This window comes from Neopsephotus bourkii, unplaced genomic scaffold (genome assembly GCF_033783945.1).
Source record: "Neopsephotus bourkii isolate Nb327-2 ecotype Australia unplaced genomic scaffold, CSIRO-AGI_Nbou_v1 NB_333, whole genome shotgun sequence".
Lineage (NCBI taxonomy): Eukaryota > Metazoa > Chordata > Aves > Psittaciformes > Psittacidae > Neopsephotus > Neopsephotus bourkii.
Window position 1 is genome coordinate 1,198,936 of NW_026900839.1, and position 15,771 is coordinate 1,214,706.

The 15,771-nt window shown below is 40.7% G+C and overlaps 1 protein-coding gene across 2 annotated transcripts in view; it reads right to left on the reverse strand.

Annotated features, from left to right (window-relative positions):
* Positions 1-3,647: 3,647 nt before the first annotated feature.
* CTNNBIP1 (catenin beta interacting protein 1) overlaps positions 3,648-15,771 on the reverse strand; it is a 32,530-nt gene continuing 20,406 nt past the window's right edge. For both annotated transcript variants that reach the window (XM_061347935.1, XM_061347936.1), the window contains exon 5: positions 3,648-5,274. In XM_061347935.1, coding sequence (XP_061203919.1) covers positions 5,216-5,274 — 59 coding nt within the window. In that variant the 3' untranslated portion in view covers positions 3,648-5,215. The remainder of the gene's footprint in view (positions 5,275-15,771) is intronic.

A 15,771-nucleotide genomic window follows, 5' to 3' on the forward strand; every position in this document is an offset into this window, starting at 1 on the left:
CTGACCCTGTAGGGATTGCTGAATTGAAACTGCATCAGAAAAGAGCAGCAATAATCATCTCAGTTGAAAACTAAAGAAAACTACAGATGCCTCAGTCCACACCTGGGTTGGAGTTAGTACTGCGATCATTAAATAAAGACTGAAAGTCTTATTTTCTGGGTTTTACAGGCCTCTGGTCACACACAGATCAGCATTCAGTAGCAAGGAGTGTTAACCTGGAACACACCAAGACAGCAAAAAGCTCTGTGCACATAACTACTTCATGCTGATACACGAGGCAGCTTGTAAGCGGGCCAGGTTATAAAGCTTCAAATAATTTCTTTTTCCCCTCTTTTCCAGAATAAACAATCCCCCAAATTGAAGTGCTTCAGGCTACAGAGGAAACTAGCCAGGTTGTTGATAACAAACTGCAGGAATTCTGCTTAGGGCAAACCAGCTGCAGAGAAAATGAAAGCAGAGGTAGGTGATTTCTGTTCTTTGTATGGGAACCTACTACAGCCTGAAAGGGAATGGATCCAAGCTCCTCTCTTACCTTGTAATAACAGTAACAATACTCCCTGTTATACAGCATTTCTAGATTTGTCAAACTGTGAAAAATATCAGCAACAAGGAGGTTTAAGGGAAGCTGTAGTGCAAAGGGTCTGTATAGACCTGATGTTATTTGCACAGCAGGTCTAAGGCAGATCTGGAAGCACCACAGTAATCCAGTGACCTATTTACTGCAGCTGAACCCAGGACAAAGTCACAGATATAAAACCTGCAGGATGCACTACAGCAAGCTGATCATGGTAAAATCTGACACATTTTAACACCTTCAAAAGTTGTATTTGTGCAAGACCATTCATTCTGCCTAAGCTTACTGAAATAACTCATCCGGGCCCAACTGACAGGATTCTTAATGCTGCTCTTTGGCTGAAGGTGAAATAAAACAAATGGAAACATTCCACTTAAAAGAAATTAAACAATCAATTGTATTTCCCATTGATGCTGTGAACAAGGAAGGATCTGCCCTGCATACAACACATGCCTCTGGCTGCAGCACTGAGTAACCAAGAGGTCCAGTTTCATTCCAGTGTTGAACAGGTCGATGCTGAGGCTAGATGTATACAAGATTACTGTCAGGCGAGCTAAAAGCTGACTGTGCCTAGCAAATATCCCACCAGGCAGCAACACTTCAGTGCTCCTGTTACACCTAAACCAACTACTCTGCAGCTTTAACAAAGCTTCTTAAAAGCTCTTTATTAACAATTAAGCTTTGGAACACTCTGATACTGATGAGTAACAGTGGGGAAGAGATGCTTACTCACTATGGGCTCTTTCTTTTGTTGAGACTAAATACAACTGAAGATTTCTCAAACCTCCAGAAATTGTTCTTACTGCACTGCTGGTTTCTGCTGGTTCCTGTGCCCTGCAGCCTTTTTTGCTGTCAGCTCTGCCACAGTCCTTTAGGAGGCAAGAGACCAAAAAGAAAGCTGAAGGACTGATCTTTAAGTAATCCCAAATCATACATTCCCCTCATTGCCCAGGCATTCAGTATGTCTTTCATTAAATCATTTCTATCAGACATTAAATAGATTCAAACCTTTCAACTTTTGGCCTTTTTTCCCCTCTTGCTTTATAAACCACTGATAACTTCAGACTTCTTGTAACAGATTCTCAATAGCTATAGAAATTTATACTGTATATGACCCTGAAGTCTTATTTAGGATGATCTCTTCTATACGTGACAGGGTCTTTGAATTTCATCAGCCATTTAATCTTTAGCCTTCACCAGAACTATTTAGGCTGCTGGTGAAATGGAAATACAGACCTTATGGAACTGAAACAAATTTAATGGTAAAGCATTATAAATTTCCACACAGGTCACTGAGCAGTCAAGAAGAGAGAACTTACAGTAACTACTTACCTTAGATAGGAATAGGAACAAAAACCAGAAGAGTCAATTTTATTTTATTAGTGGTCCAGCTTCTTTAAGGCAACAGCTCCTTCCAAAGTGTCCGTCTGTAACTCCAGGGTTTATTTTAGAACCTGGGAGAATCAATCTAAAGACCTATGTGAATGGTGGAGTCTCTTTTCATTTACCACAGGCGATGCGCAGACACCATGACTCACCAATAACTACAGCAATTGCTACTCATCCTGAGAGAGATGAGAGGAGTATTTGACTCAGCTCTAAATCTTCTCCTCAAGCGCTGGCAAACACTGTGTGTTAGATGATAAGCTTGGGGAGAGAAGTACAAGAGCCCATTTTGAGCATCTAAAGGAACATGACTCCCCAAAAGACCACCTATAGGATGTGTGCTGTTTTTGGAAGACACATCCAAAGCTTTTACACATCCTTAATGAATGCCTTAAGCACTATTTGGTTGGTAGTTGAACTACATAGCCTTTTCTATTTACAAATGTATTTCAGTTTTAATATATCTATACTCACCTCTGACCTTTAAAACACTGGATTTCTTATTCTTCTTAGCCATGGTTTGCTTGAAAAGGCAAAAGCACAAAGGTAAAGCTAGAGAAATTTCTATGTACAGTAAACAAGGCCACCATTGCTGATGGACTCTGTGCAGGTTTCTCTACCTCCCAGCTAATTCAGGCTCCACATTGGTCAGAGGGGTTTAGTTTTCATACCAAGAAGATAAATCCTTAGCAATATAATTCAAGGGGAATATTGGAAATCCTGTTTCCCACTGCTTCCTCCCTGATTTATATATGGATTCTTTATTATAAATCTTCCAGCCCTGGTTTCAAGTTAAGAAACCACCAGCGAGGAGGGGAGAGCACACAGATAACGACACAAGCACAGGTATTATTCTCAAAAGACGATTTCTCCTCCAGCTTCTGAATCTCATATACAACACCCTTTCTCAATATATGGTTCTCAACATGCTACTCAAAACTCCACGTCCAGAGTCTCCATCGAAGTCTTCCACACAGGTGAAACAAGTATTTTCCATCTGACAGCTTAACAGTGTAATAAATCAATAAGAAACAAGAGTAGCTATTAAAAACTGTATTATTCCCCCCCCAAGTTACATTTTTTATTGAAAAGATTAAACCACATAAACACTTCACTTTTCTCCTTGAAAAGATTTAACAGCTCAGAAATGCCATAGATAACACATGGAGGATGCATGTCAGCTTGACAACAACAGGCCACCACAATCCAGCCCCTATATTCCAGCCAGCAGCCAGAAAAACACATATCCCCCTAAATTAACCCTTTAAGGGCTGCCCCCCTTTGCACCAGAGTTAGAATTAAAGTGTCTTTTAGGCAACCAGGTCAAAATGTAAAGAAACTTTTGGACTCATTCCTGGTTTAATGAAGAAATTTCTTATCTGGCCCCAACAAACAGGGGTAAAAGATTGATTTTCACACTGAATAAAGCTGCAACTGAATCACAAGGATCTTTTCCATAAACAATGCACAGTTGTTCTCATTGCACATTTGCTCAAGATCACTTCCCTCCTTGTGCTCACGAGTCCATTCTTCCTTCTGCATATACTCCGTGGTTTCTCTTAAGTTTTCTCCCCATTTTGAGACCATAACAGCATCATGTTGTTACTTCTTCCCATGAAAACAGCCATATTGTCACAGTCAAGATTCCGCAAGTGTCACTTCCAATAATTAACAACCATACAAAAGCAACCAGGAACCAGGAGTTCTGCTTTAATAGGTTTTGAAACAAGTCAGTGCAACCCACAGGAACATACAGAAGTGTTGTAAAAATGACCTGCACATAGGAGAGCAAATGAAGTGCTAGGCTTCAGGCAGCAGTGCTAGAGATTTCATGTGCGGTTCCTGAACAGTCAGTGCACTTTGGGAATTTCACTGCAGGGTGTTCAGTTTGTAGATGTGCATGTGTGTGTGTGTTTTAAGGCCCTGCAACTACCAGGAGAGTAAACCTGAGAGTGTCACTTGTACACTCACTATTGGGCAGCTTAATGCAGCGCGCTACTGCCTCCTGGAACAGTGCCTAAAGAGAATGGTATTACCTTAGGATCCAGATGATTTCTACACCACTGAACAGTTGCAAGGAGCCAAACCAATACAGTTTTTCAAGTGACTAAAAACTTAAGTTTATTAAAGCCCAGTGCAAGCTGGATTTAAGTTAATGACCATTAATTTTACTTTATGTGAGAGCTACTCTCGTGCAGCAGTTAAAGGGTTAAAGTGGAACCATATGTAGGATTTTTAAACAGGTTCACATATTCTCTATACAAATTTGGCAAATTCATGTCACAGCCATAGATCTCATTCTTGCAATTCCTGCAAAATATCTACAGCTCCTCTGTCAGAAGCAAAGAGAGAAGCCACCTGAAGCCAGGAGTTCACGGCACAGCCCACACAGCAGCACAGAATGGCTGGTGATCTCCATGTTCCAGCTTCAACAGGTAGACTTATTGAACTAAACGCGCTTTCGACACATGCTCCCAAAAGAGCTTGAGGCCACAGAGCAGACGAGTATGGAAAAACTGATTGCATCGGAAACACTGCAGCCAACAGGAAATCAAACCATGATTTCAAAGCCCATCAAAGTAAAAACAAAACAAACCCCCAAAAGCAAGCATTTATATGTGTGTAGATGTAATAAATATTGCAAAGCACATTTGTCTTCTTTCCCCCCGAGTCAGTAAGTATAAAGAAATAACCAATGCACCAAAACATCAGCTTTCTGCAATGAAAATGTTGAAGTCAGCGAAATACCTGCAAGCCAACTGAAGAGAAAACATTTGCATTGTCAACCAACCACAAGTTGCTTCCAGTTCTATGCAGCCAAATCAAACCCTCTTCAAATTCACAAGTTTGACCTAAATAAGCACCACAGCATGAAAAGCTTCTTTAGAAGTAGGATGTCAAGAGACTTCCTTTAAAATGTAAAGTAAAACATGAGATAAAAGGTTTTCATTGGTCAAGTTTGAAAAACCATCTTCCTTTAGGTAACCACAGCCTGTCCCTTTGAGCCAATCAAAAATACACCTTTAGGTTTGTCCTTAATTAACACAGCCCGGCTGAATAGCAGAAACTTATAGGAATAGATGGCTGTGAGATGCATTCTGAGGGCTGGGCAAAGGGAAACAGAATTACAAAGGAGAAGGAATACCAAGGAACAATTAGGGTGGGCAAAGGAACTTATTAATGCTCAGCCATCCTCCTCTATCTTCAGGAATCTCACTGTCCTCTCCAGTTCTGTGTTGTTCAGGTATCCTGCGGTTACTGTCTTCTGTCTTCTGTCTCTGATCTGGAAAATGCCATCACAACATCCTCAGCACCTGTAGTAATAACGGATACAGGAAAACATGTGCCATAATTACTTCCTTTAAAGAACAGTGGAAAGATGCAGTACCCAAACTGTCATTCTATACATCCATAACAAAAATAAGACAGGAGAAAGAGAACAGAAAGAAGAGAAAGTTGTGTTTTCTTGTTTTTCTGGGACTGGAATTTGAAGTGGTCTAAACATTTCAACAGCAGATTCAAAACGCCCCTCTGCAAGGCTAAAGAAATCAGTTTCTTTGTAAAGACAACCAAGAATTCCTTGCTGTCACATATTTCTAAGAAGCAAGTCTTGAAAACCCCCAAACAAACATGGGATTGTCACCACAGGCATGCAGAGATAATTATTTTCTGCCCCTGTAGGCTCTGGCACAGCCTTGGAGACTGAGCCTCCCTGAAGCATGAGGAAATCCACCATTCAATAAAACTTGTACTGCCCTATGCATCACAATGCCCTTTTAAAGTGGTATTTAGATATTCTTTATGTCTCTATATCTTGATATTCATTACTCTCTGATTTTAAGAACAAAAATTTAATAGGCCAACTGACAGGTTTTTGATTCCTCTCCCCCCAACACCCTTTATAAACCGACATGTCTCGAACACGTTCCATTCTCTAATGAAGTGCAGCATCTTCTTTCAGACTGAAGGCTTCCATTTGCCCATGGAACAGATAAAGCTTTGGTAAGTAATGCTGTTATCCCTAGCCTGAAGAATGTCTTTTCCAGAAGAATTCAGTGTGTGGACTCTCTCAGTTATTGGATTTCTTTTTCCAACTGAGGCTCTCAACTGTGTGTAATTACCATCAAAACTTATATACCTGAAGCACAGAGAGATGCTCATTACACCTCTATAACCTTCTCCAAACTTGTGTTGTCTTTTGAGTGGGCATTTTATAGTACAAAGATCTGAGTGGCTTGAGATATGTGTGTGATAAAGGCTTCTAAAGAGAACTCTGTGCTAAGCACTCATCCTTCAGAGATATCTTGAGATCTTCATTAAAAAAACCCACTCTCTGCACCTCCTAACTACAGAGCGTGGCATAACAAGAACAACAAGAGAAATGTCTTCAGGACAATATGGAAATAAGTACCATACACTAGTGTCAAAGCGATTGATAGCTCCAGTCTAGCCAAGAGCTGGAAAACAACCCTGAAGGGCCGAGGGCAGTAATCTTTATTTCTTGTAAAAATGTTATCCCCTAGAAAGTCAGATGAAAGTAAATGCCTTCTTTCATCTGCACATCCTCCAACAGCATTTATCTGTCTGATTGGAAAATATGATGAATCCTCCAGTCACTGGCTATATAATGCCTAAAAATCATCTCCTCCATTCAAATGCTGGTGTTTAAGTGCAAAAGATGACTCACAATGAACATTTTGACCTTCATTCATGATTTCGGTCTGCCTGGGATCATTTTGCTTAACAAGCTTTGCTTCAAAGCTTCTATTAAAGGATTAGACAACAAAGTTGGAAATGCCAAAAGCAACACTGACTGCCTGTCCCATGCAGGTAACTGATCAGCTTTATAGGATTCTCCTCCTGGGGTTTAGAAAGTTCAAATTCAACTTGGATGGAGCATCAGAATGTTAAAAATTCTCCATCTTGCACTTGGAGCATATCAAGAAGACTGCAGCTTTGTGCCCCAAGCAACTTCTGCTTATGCACCTGCATACAAAAAGAGGGCTGATAAAAATGCCTCATCTGTTCTCATTATATGAATTCCATTTCTCAGTTATCTAATTTGCTCTTTGCAATACAGAAGGGAAAGCGGCCAAAAAATGGGGGAGAAGGTTGTAAATTCCCCTTACTAATACTCTGAAAAGTATTAAATCAGTCTATATCAATGCTTATGAAATGCAGCTTCATTTCTTTTTATACACTGCATAGTTTATTTGTTAGATACGCTCAAAGGACGAAACATTAAGGACCAAGCAGTAGTTTGTTTTTCATATGCAGGACCCTGTCTTCTAGAACTACATCAGAACCAGCTCTGATGCACCCCCTCCTGCCAACACTCAGAAGCCCTGCAGTCATCTCCCTTTTCATCTCTTCCACAAGCTGTTTCTTCCCTGATCAAAACAGAAATGATATATAGCACCAGGATCCAGCTCTGAATTAACAAGTTGCCGTGCTGATTTTTTTGTTTTTAAATGCATAAGAATTACGAGTCTCTATAAAAAGGATTTGATTTGCAAGGATTCTGTGCTAAAAAGAGGAGGGAGAAATGACACTTGGAAGCGTTAAAGCAAGTGCACATATAGCACAACCTATGTCACCGTGTTTTACATGCATCCCCCTTTAAAGAGAGGAGGCTTTGCTATGCAATTCCAGCTGGAGTAGCCTGGCAACCACAAAATCACAGATGACGTCGCATTAGCACAAGGGATGAGCTGGATTACTTAACAGATGTTGACTGTTTTCCAGGGATCTCCCCCTTCTCCAGGCTAAACACAAAACATTTCTTACAAGCACCCTTACAAGCTTCACATCGAAAAGGAAATTTCATTCCAGATCATCATGCAAACACACGTCAGTGTTTCTGCCTCCTGTACTCAGCACCCAGGCACTTAAAACACAGGATGAGCAGAAATAGCTTTGGGCACAAAGGATGGTGGGAATTCTGCAGTTCGTTTTGGCTTTCACAATCACAGCAGCTATCGCCACAGAGCAGGTTCATACTCAGACGGCTCCTGTTCTAATTTATAGGCCCACCTGGCACTGCTTCAATACCAGTGTCACTGTCAGTATGAACTGATAACTTGCTATTTGCCTGGACTTGGAATAGGAAAAGGGGAGGGAGAACAAGAAATAAATACAGCTTGTCGATATGACCAGAAAACAGAAAAAGCCAGCTTAAAACAGTGTTTCATCTGGAGGAAAAAGCAAGAGTACAATAAAGAATACAGTGTAAATGTGTGGAAAATGCTTGAATACACATAGCATTACTGAAATATTATTATGTTCATCCTAAAGGAAGAAGCAGAACAGCAGATGAAGAATGTGTCTAGAATTCTGTTAAGGACATGTAGTGACAGGACAAAGGGAATGGCTTTAAGCTGAAAGAGGTGTTAGATATAGCGAAGAAGCTCTTCCCTGTGAGGGTGCTGAGGCGCTGGCACAGGGTGCCCAGAGAAGCTGTGGCTGCCCCATCCCTGGCAGTGCTCAAAGCCAGGTTGGACACAGGGGCTTGGAGCAAGCTGCTCCAGTGGAAGGGGTCCCTGACCATGGCAGGGGTTGGAGCTGGATGAGCTTTAAGGTCCCTTCCAACACAAACCATTCTAGGATTTTATGATTCAGGTTTCAGCCCTTCACAGCCAAAGCTAACTGCACAGTCAGTGTGCAGTAACCTTGTTTTACCACCAGTGTAATGACAATATACTACAGTTTTAAAGTTACCTGAATACATAAACAAATCGTGTATTGCCAACCCTAACTATATACGATTCTATTTTTTTTTAATCTTATAACAAAAAGCATGCTCCCTCTCTGATGTTCTTTAGCTCTTTATAATACATAATTTCCCATATGGTACTTTTTAATTAAGATGGACAATCAGTGCAAGAACCAAGATGGGTAAACAACTGCTTAAGACGATGAATTGTGTTTGAAAGGATAGTAATCATTGGGCTGAAAAGGAGATTACAACTGTGCTTGCTCAACAGTTGGCCTTTGCACCAATTTTACTTAATACTTTTATAAATGATACTGGAAATGTAATCATACTTATGAAATGTGACGGCAATGCAAAGTTAGAAAGTTCTGCCAAAACACCAGGGAGCAGCAAAACAATGAACAGGAATGAACAGGAGAGCAGTGGAGAGCAAAGGTGCCAAAAGGCCTCTAGTTTTTCCTTTTAGAAATGAAAGAAGGAGATAAATATTGGAAGTGATACGTTTCTATGTCTCAAGGCAGAGTTTTAAACAAGATTAGCAAAGGATACACTTTATACATAGTTCTGAACAGGTTTATTTCCTGCTCCCCCAGTTCCTTTTGCTATTTGGTAGAACCACTGATGTTTTCACTTGAAGGAATTACATGCAACCCAGCATTTGCAAAAGCCTCAGGCAATTGCCTTTAAAAAGACAATTTGATCTATCAGAGATAATAATACATTCCAGGTAGACAAGTGGGTGGGTAACCTGAAGGCACAACACCCAACAGAACAACATCTTGCAGTATCAAGCCTGTGCTGATTTCTTTCACTCCCACATTAAAGATCCAATTTTATCCTTAGTGAAGTGATACCTTATTACAAAGTGGAGTCATCCTTTGTCCAAACAACAGCAGCCACATTGAAAGCTCTTGCTGGCTATCAAATCTGGTGCTAGCACAAACAAGACCTTCTACTTGACATCAAAACCAATGGTTCCAAGACAGTATCAGCCCAATCACTTTCAAAACACGCATCATGTGGGTACTGCACCTCCTGGTGCTTGTGTTCACTAACATAAGAGACAGTTCATTATTCAGCACTTCTCCGTTCTTCATGAGCATCATGGCTCTTGATTGGGATATAACAGCCTATTGTATTTCCCAAATCCAGAACCAGTTTGCTCAGGGAACTTGCAAAAAGGGAAGACACCTTCACGTCTGTTAATCTGAGCAGTTAGTTATAACAACCTCTTGAAGAGCAGGAAGTCCCACCAGTTTTAGCTGAGCATGTCAATGATCTCAATGGAAAACTCCTCTGCTGAACTGGGGTAAAGGTACAAACACAGTAGGCAAATGAAAGAGATACACTCATCAGTGCTCTCAACCTTCCAGAAGCCACTTACGGAGCATGATTATTTCTGATGATGTCCTAATAAAGAAGGCTAATACTCACTCAGAAAAAGGTTATTCAGATCCACATTTCTCAGCACAAAAGCAGGTTTTGTTCAGGTCCAGTCCTACAACCCAAACTATCCAGAGCTAAATGAAGCCAATCTAACAAGTCTGCTCCTTAAGCAATTCTACAGCTGCCTATGCTCCTGTCCAAACACAAACACTTCCAGAGAATAGCACAGAGGTTTTTATGTGGTCAAAGGAAAACAGTACTAGTGAACAGAGCTTCTGCTATAGTCCCACTTGGCTCCTCCAGCGGATGTTTTCTTTCTAATCATGTAAAAATAAAACTACAAAAAGCAGAGCACAGGGTGTAAAGTTAATCTGCACGTTGCCAAAAGCCAGCAACTGAGACAATGGGATGGTGAACCAAGTTTACTTTTAGCACATCCTTCACTGAGCTTTGCACTTCCAGTAATTAATGTATAGAACAATGAAAAAGGCATGCTTACACCTCACCTTCATTCTATACATACAAGTTCTCTCTCCAAAGGTGTCCCTTTTCTGGGCATGCACTGCAGCACTGATACAGAGACTTAAATATACCTAACAAAATAGTCCCCAACACCTTTCCTGAGCAAAGCCTTAATTGCCACCGACTTTCAGACATGCAAATATGTCTTCCACTTCTTCTGCTTTACACTTTACCACCCTCATCCTTCCTAGAAATACACAGGAATTAACTGGTAGGCCCATGGTCTATCTTAAAAAGCAATAGTGACAGTCTTACCCTGTTAACTTCTGAAACTATTCTGCTGCAATTGTGTTCTAGTGGCAATTGTTTGGATTGCTGCATGTAGTAGCTCTTCTACAGCACTTCCACTTCAGCCTTAGCAAGCCAAGATGATCTGAAGGTCAAATGACTTTACAGCACAGCAGTACAGACTGTAGGCAGCCACTGAGCTCACTACATGCAACTGCTCATCAGTTCACCTGAGGATCAGAGAATTTCACCTACATGACTGAAGCTAATGCTTTCCACAGCAAGTACTCAGCTACAGTGACATCAAGCCAGGAGGGTACAAGCTGGATTAAAACCACACTACCTTAGCACAAAGGAAGATGTTGACACATACAACAGATGGTATTTGCAAGTGCTCTTTGAATGATGAATACATACACCTGATTTGTTTGTAGTTACCTGCAGAATTAAACCCAAAATGCCTTTCTAGATCAGAAGGTTAAGCTTGTCATGAATGTCAGAAGGCTGCCTCAAGACCTTTGCTTACACACACTTCATCAATCACCTCCCAGCAACTACCTTCTAAACATTAACTTTTCTTTGCAGTTCCCAGTGTCAGCATCCTAGTCTGGCATTCTAAAAATACAACATACCCTGCTCAGGGGAGGAGAACATTAAAACAAGCACTGTGCTCAACGGAACAAAACCACACTGAGAAGAGCTCCATTTCTCCACCACTATCTGATATTTCATAAGTGTGATCCCTTCCTAACTCCACGAGCAGTCCGGGCTCATTTTTAACACCCTACCACCCAGAGAATGTGTCTAACCCAGCCAAGGCATGTGTCTGCATCGCAGCTTTGCCCTCCCCAAGAGACCAGCTTGCTTCAAGAACCAGCACGACACCCCTGTTGCTATAGGAACAACAGAGCAGTAATCACCAAGGTCTTAGTATAATTCACATATCATCCTTACTAGCTGCACAGCTTCCATTTGCAGATTTGCCAGAGCAGCGACTTCAGAAAGCCAAGTGCTAGCCTACCATTTAAAATGTAAGTAACTGGGACACAGGAAACAGGGTTTTTTATGCAGGAGATGCTTCAGTGTATATAACTTCCTGAGAGGCATTTTGCTTGTCTTAAAAATAAGCGAGAAAGCCTTAATTCCATCCTTTCAAGCTCAAGAAACCTAATGAGCCCGAGCTGTGTTAGGGCTTGCTGCAATGCAGGGCGCACAAGTAGTATGTTGATATCTCAAAACAGCTCATGATTACATCCACTCACCAGCATTATACACTGGTTGAACAGAGATGCCTTTGGGTTCTTCAGCTATTCTTGGAGCCACAAAAACAAAGCAACAAGCAACCCACAGATGTTAGCTAAAAAGCTCCTTGAGTAAACAAAAATGCCCTGTATTTTGCACTTTCATCTAGGCGTTACCAACATTACAGCAATGATGGAAACAGAAAATGGATATAAAAAATGTGAGCATGACATTAAGGTTTATTCTCTTAATACTAAATGTATGTATTAAATCCTTCAGCTTAGAGGTTTATAACTGTTACTCATGCTTTCCTGAGATACTGAAATCTCAGCCCCTTTGCTGGCAGCCCACCTTTCAATGGATAAGTAAGTATTCTTAATGCACCAGATAAGCCTCATAACTGTCATGGATGCTTCTGCTGAGGAAGAGAACTGGTAACAGATCAAAGTGTTAACAAAACCAGCTAAAATATCAAACTAAAAACAGAATTCAGATGTTGGACCTATCTGAACATTCCTTGCTCTTCCCATCTTGGCTCTTTTACAGATCTGTTGCTCTAATATATGCTGTACCTTATGAATGTTAAGACTTTAGAACACATACTAGAAAGATCTGCACTGATTTCAATTTGATATTTGCTACAGCACATTAGAGAGCCCTGGACACGTCATTACTACATGATTTATACAGATACTCAGTAATGCAATCACAGTAAGTTTGAGTTTCCTTGTACAATGTAGACACTTCAAAGGTGAAGGTGTTCCAAACGTATGTTTCAAATGTAAAAGGACATCTATCAACAATCCCAAAAACCTAGGGACTTTGTATGGCTGAACTGTTGAATTCCCTTTGAAAACAAGACGGGAAATAAGAAGATAAAGAGCTGAAATTTCTCCTTTTACTGTAATGATATGCATAAACTAAAGGGGAGTCTTGGACTTTAGGCTTGCTTGAAAATTACAGAGCTATTCCAACATACTTCTTGCTCACAGTGAACTTCTGTTGCTGAACCCTAAGCCAGTAAGTGGATTATCAGGGAGAAACTTTAAATGTCAGAGGTACTGTTATGAATATTGGCTCACTGAAGGTTTATGGCACAAGCACTTGAATTCAGCAGGGACAAGTGTAAACTTCTTTCTTCAATGCACTGTCACAAGGCTGCACATATTATCTTGGACACATAGGTTGCAGTGACTCCCTGTGGTCAAACAGACTCAAAAAGGAAGCTGACAGATCTTTATGAGAAGCTCTAGGAGGGAGCACCATACAGTGCTAAACCCTGCAGTCCTACCTCAGGTCAGTACTACGAGGCCACCAGCCAGCTCTTCTAAGGCAGTATTTTATGGATGCACAACAAAACAGAAGCATAACAATGGTAATAGAGGCTGCGATCCCTAGAAAATTCTAGGCCATCCATTCTCTATATTTCTTTCAAAATATAACAGAAAAAGAAACAAAATGACCTTTCTGTAAGTCTGGAGCCAGACTACAGCATTTTTAAGTGACTCACAAAAACCTGCAGGTCTCTAACAAAGCTTTTGGAGTGCTGAGGCCAAGAATGTCATTCCCTTTTTTGGAATGAAATGGGGGTATGAAATCAGCTTTCTGTCTTCTGCATGCCTGCTGGTGGAAAATGACTCTAAAGATAGGTCTGGGACAAGCTGGGCTGAAAACAATCCGTCCTACTACTGCAAGAAAAGTTTGTGAAATCCACTAACGTACTACCAGCTTTTTGTAAGTTACCCCTTAAATAACGCACCTTTTGGTTGCTGTGCAAGGCAAGTTCCATAAAGGGGAATTAAAGAAAATCCTCCAGAGGAGATGAAATGACAACAACATAAAAGCAGGGAAGAAAATTCCTTTAAGCAATCTTGAAGGACACAGAACATTTAAGTACTTTAGTGTGTGGACTTGGGATGGGTTTTTCAGCGCAAGATAATGCCATCTAGTGGCAATGAATCCCTCTTTAGATGGAAAACTTGACACCTGTCCAGTCTGTATTCTCTACTCCCAATACTTTCCTGATCCGACCCTACGGGAAGGTACAGACAGCAGTGACCACTGCTGCATGAGCCACCACACCTGAGAGCAGAATTATCATATCTGACTGTTAGGAAGCAGAAGAGATTTCTAAGGAAATCAAAGTCCTGAGCAATAAATTATAGTTGCTTACATCTATACAGCACACAAAGCCTCACCTTTCTCCAAAAGCTACCTGGGTGGGTTTCCTGATTTCCATTTGTTCTGCATGCTATTCATGTCTTCACAGGGAGAAATGGCGTATCTGAATATGAAAAGAACCAACATCCTTTCCCTTGTCTCTAAATAGTTATCTATTGTCTTTTTTTGGTCTTTATTCCCCTACCAAGAAAAACCTTAATGGTCAGACCAGCAGATGAAGGTAGATTGTGGAGTCAAACCCAGGCCATACAGCAGTGTCAGATCAGATCACAGCAGGCATCGGCAGTGAGGAGGACTTCACCGCCCTGGGACACACGTTTAAGAATCTTCAAGGAGTTTAAGAAAACAACAACAGACAAATCAGCATCTCTTTAAACATGGGACAAAGACAACTTTCTGAACAATATATAAGCCCTTACATTTCCTGTATTGCATGGTTAGTGAGTGTACAAGCAGACCAAGTAACTGCTGGCCTCCCTTTTGATTACATTTTTAAGTTATGTCAAAATTCATTTTTTTGACTCTCCAAAGCCCTCGGCAAAGTGGGAAAATCTAATTTTACAGATAATAAAAGCAGACAGTTTAGACAAGAAAGATCAAGCTGTGCAGGAGCACAGCTGTGCACAGCACATGGGTCCCCTGGCTGGACTTCTGCTTTTATTATCTCTTCTTTGCCAAAGTGCAGGTAATTCAGTGTGCACTTTCATTGTGAGAAATGGAACTATGTTAGGGACAACGCTAAAAATGCCAACTGCAAGTCAGTCAGTCTGTCTTCACTGAACATGTCTACATGAGAAACAGGCAAATCTTCACTTTAGCCTGGCAGGAAAGTATAAGAATTCTGAGCCAAAATATACAAGTATCTCTATCTCCATCAATCCCCCAGCTATGTGAGGAATGAACACAGGCTTAAAGCTGAAAAGCAAGTTTGTGCAAGTTGTGTTTCTAATGGGGTTTTTTAATGTCTTAGATGTATATTAAATTTCTGCTCAACTCAGTTCTTTCTGGCATGCAAGTCTTACAATTTCCCTTGAATTCTACATAATGTATGTGATCTGGCACAAGGCCTGTGAAGGGGAGAAAAAGAATTCAGATAGAAATGTTCAGGTTCAGAAGAGACGAGTGGATTCGGAGCAGCATCACACAATTGTTTACCAAGACCTCTGCAAAGAATTCACAAAAGCAGCATGTATTTCAGCCTCCTAATGAGCATCTAAACAAACCAAAGCAGATTTGTAAACTTATGTCTACTATCCCTGTCCTGGAATGAATTACCTTGTGCAAACTGAAGAAATGCAAAAGGAAACAAATTCCTCCTACGGCTAAACTTTCCCTCTTTCTCTGCTGAAACAATAACACTGCACTTTACATTCATGGAAATGTGAAGAACAAAAGATGCTGTCAGATGATTCCATTTTCTTTTGTGAGAAGAGTGTTATCAAGCAACTACAGTCATAAGTACTAAATCATCACATGCATAAAACTGCTTTTGCACCTTAGAAATCTGTATCTACTTTACATTTTGTTTTCTTCTAGAACT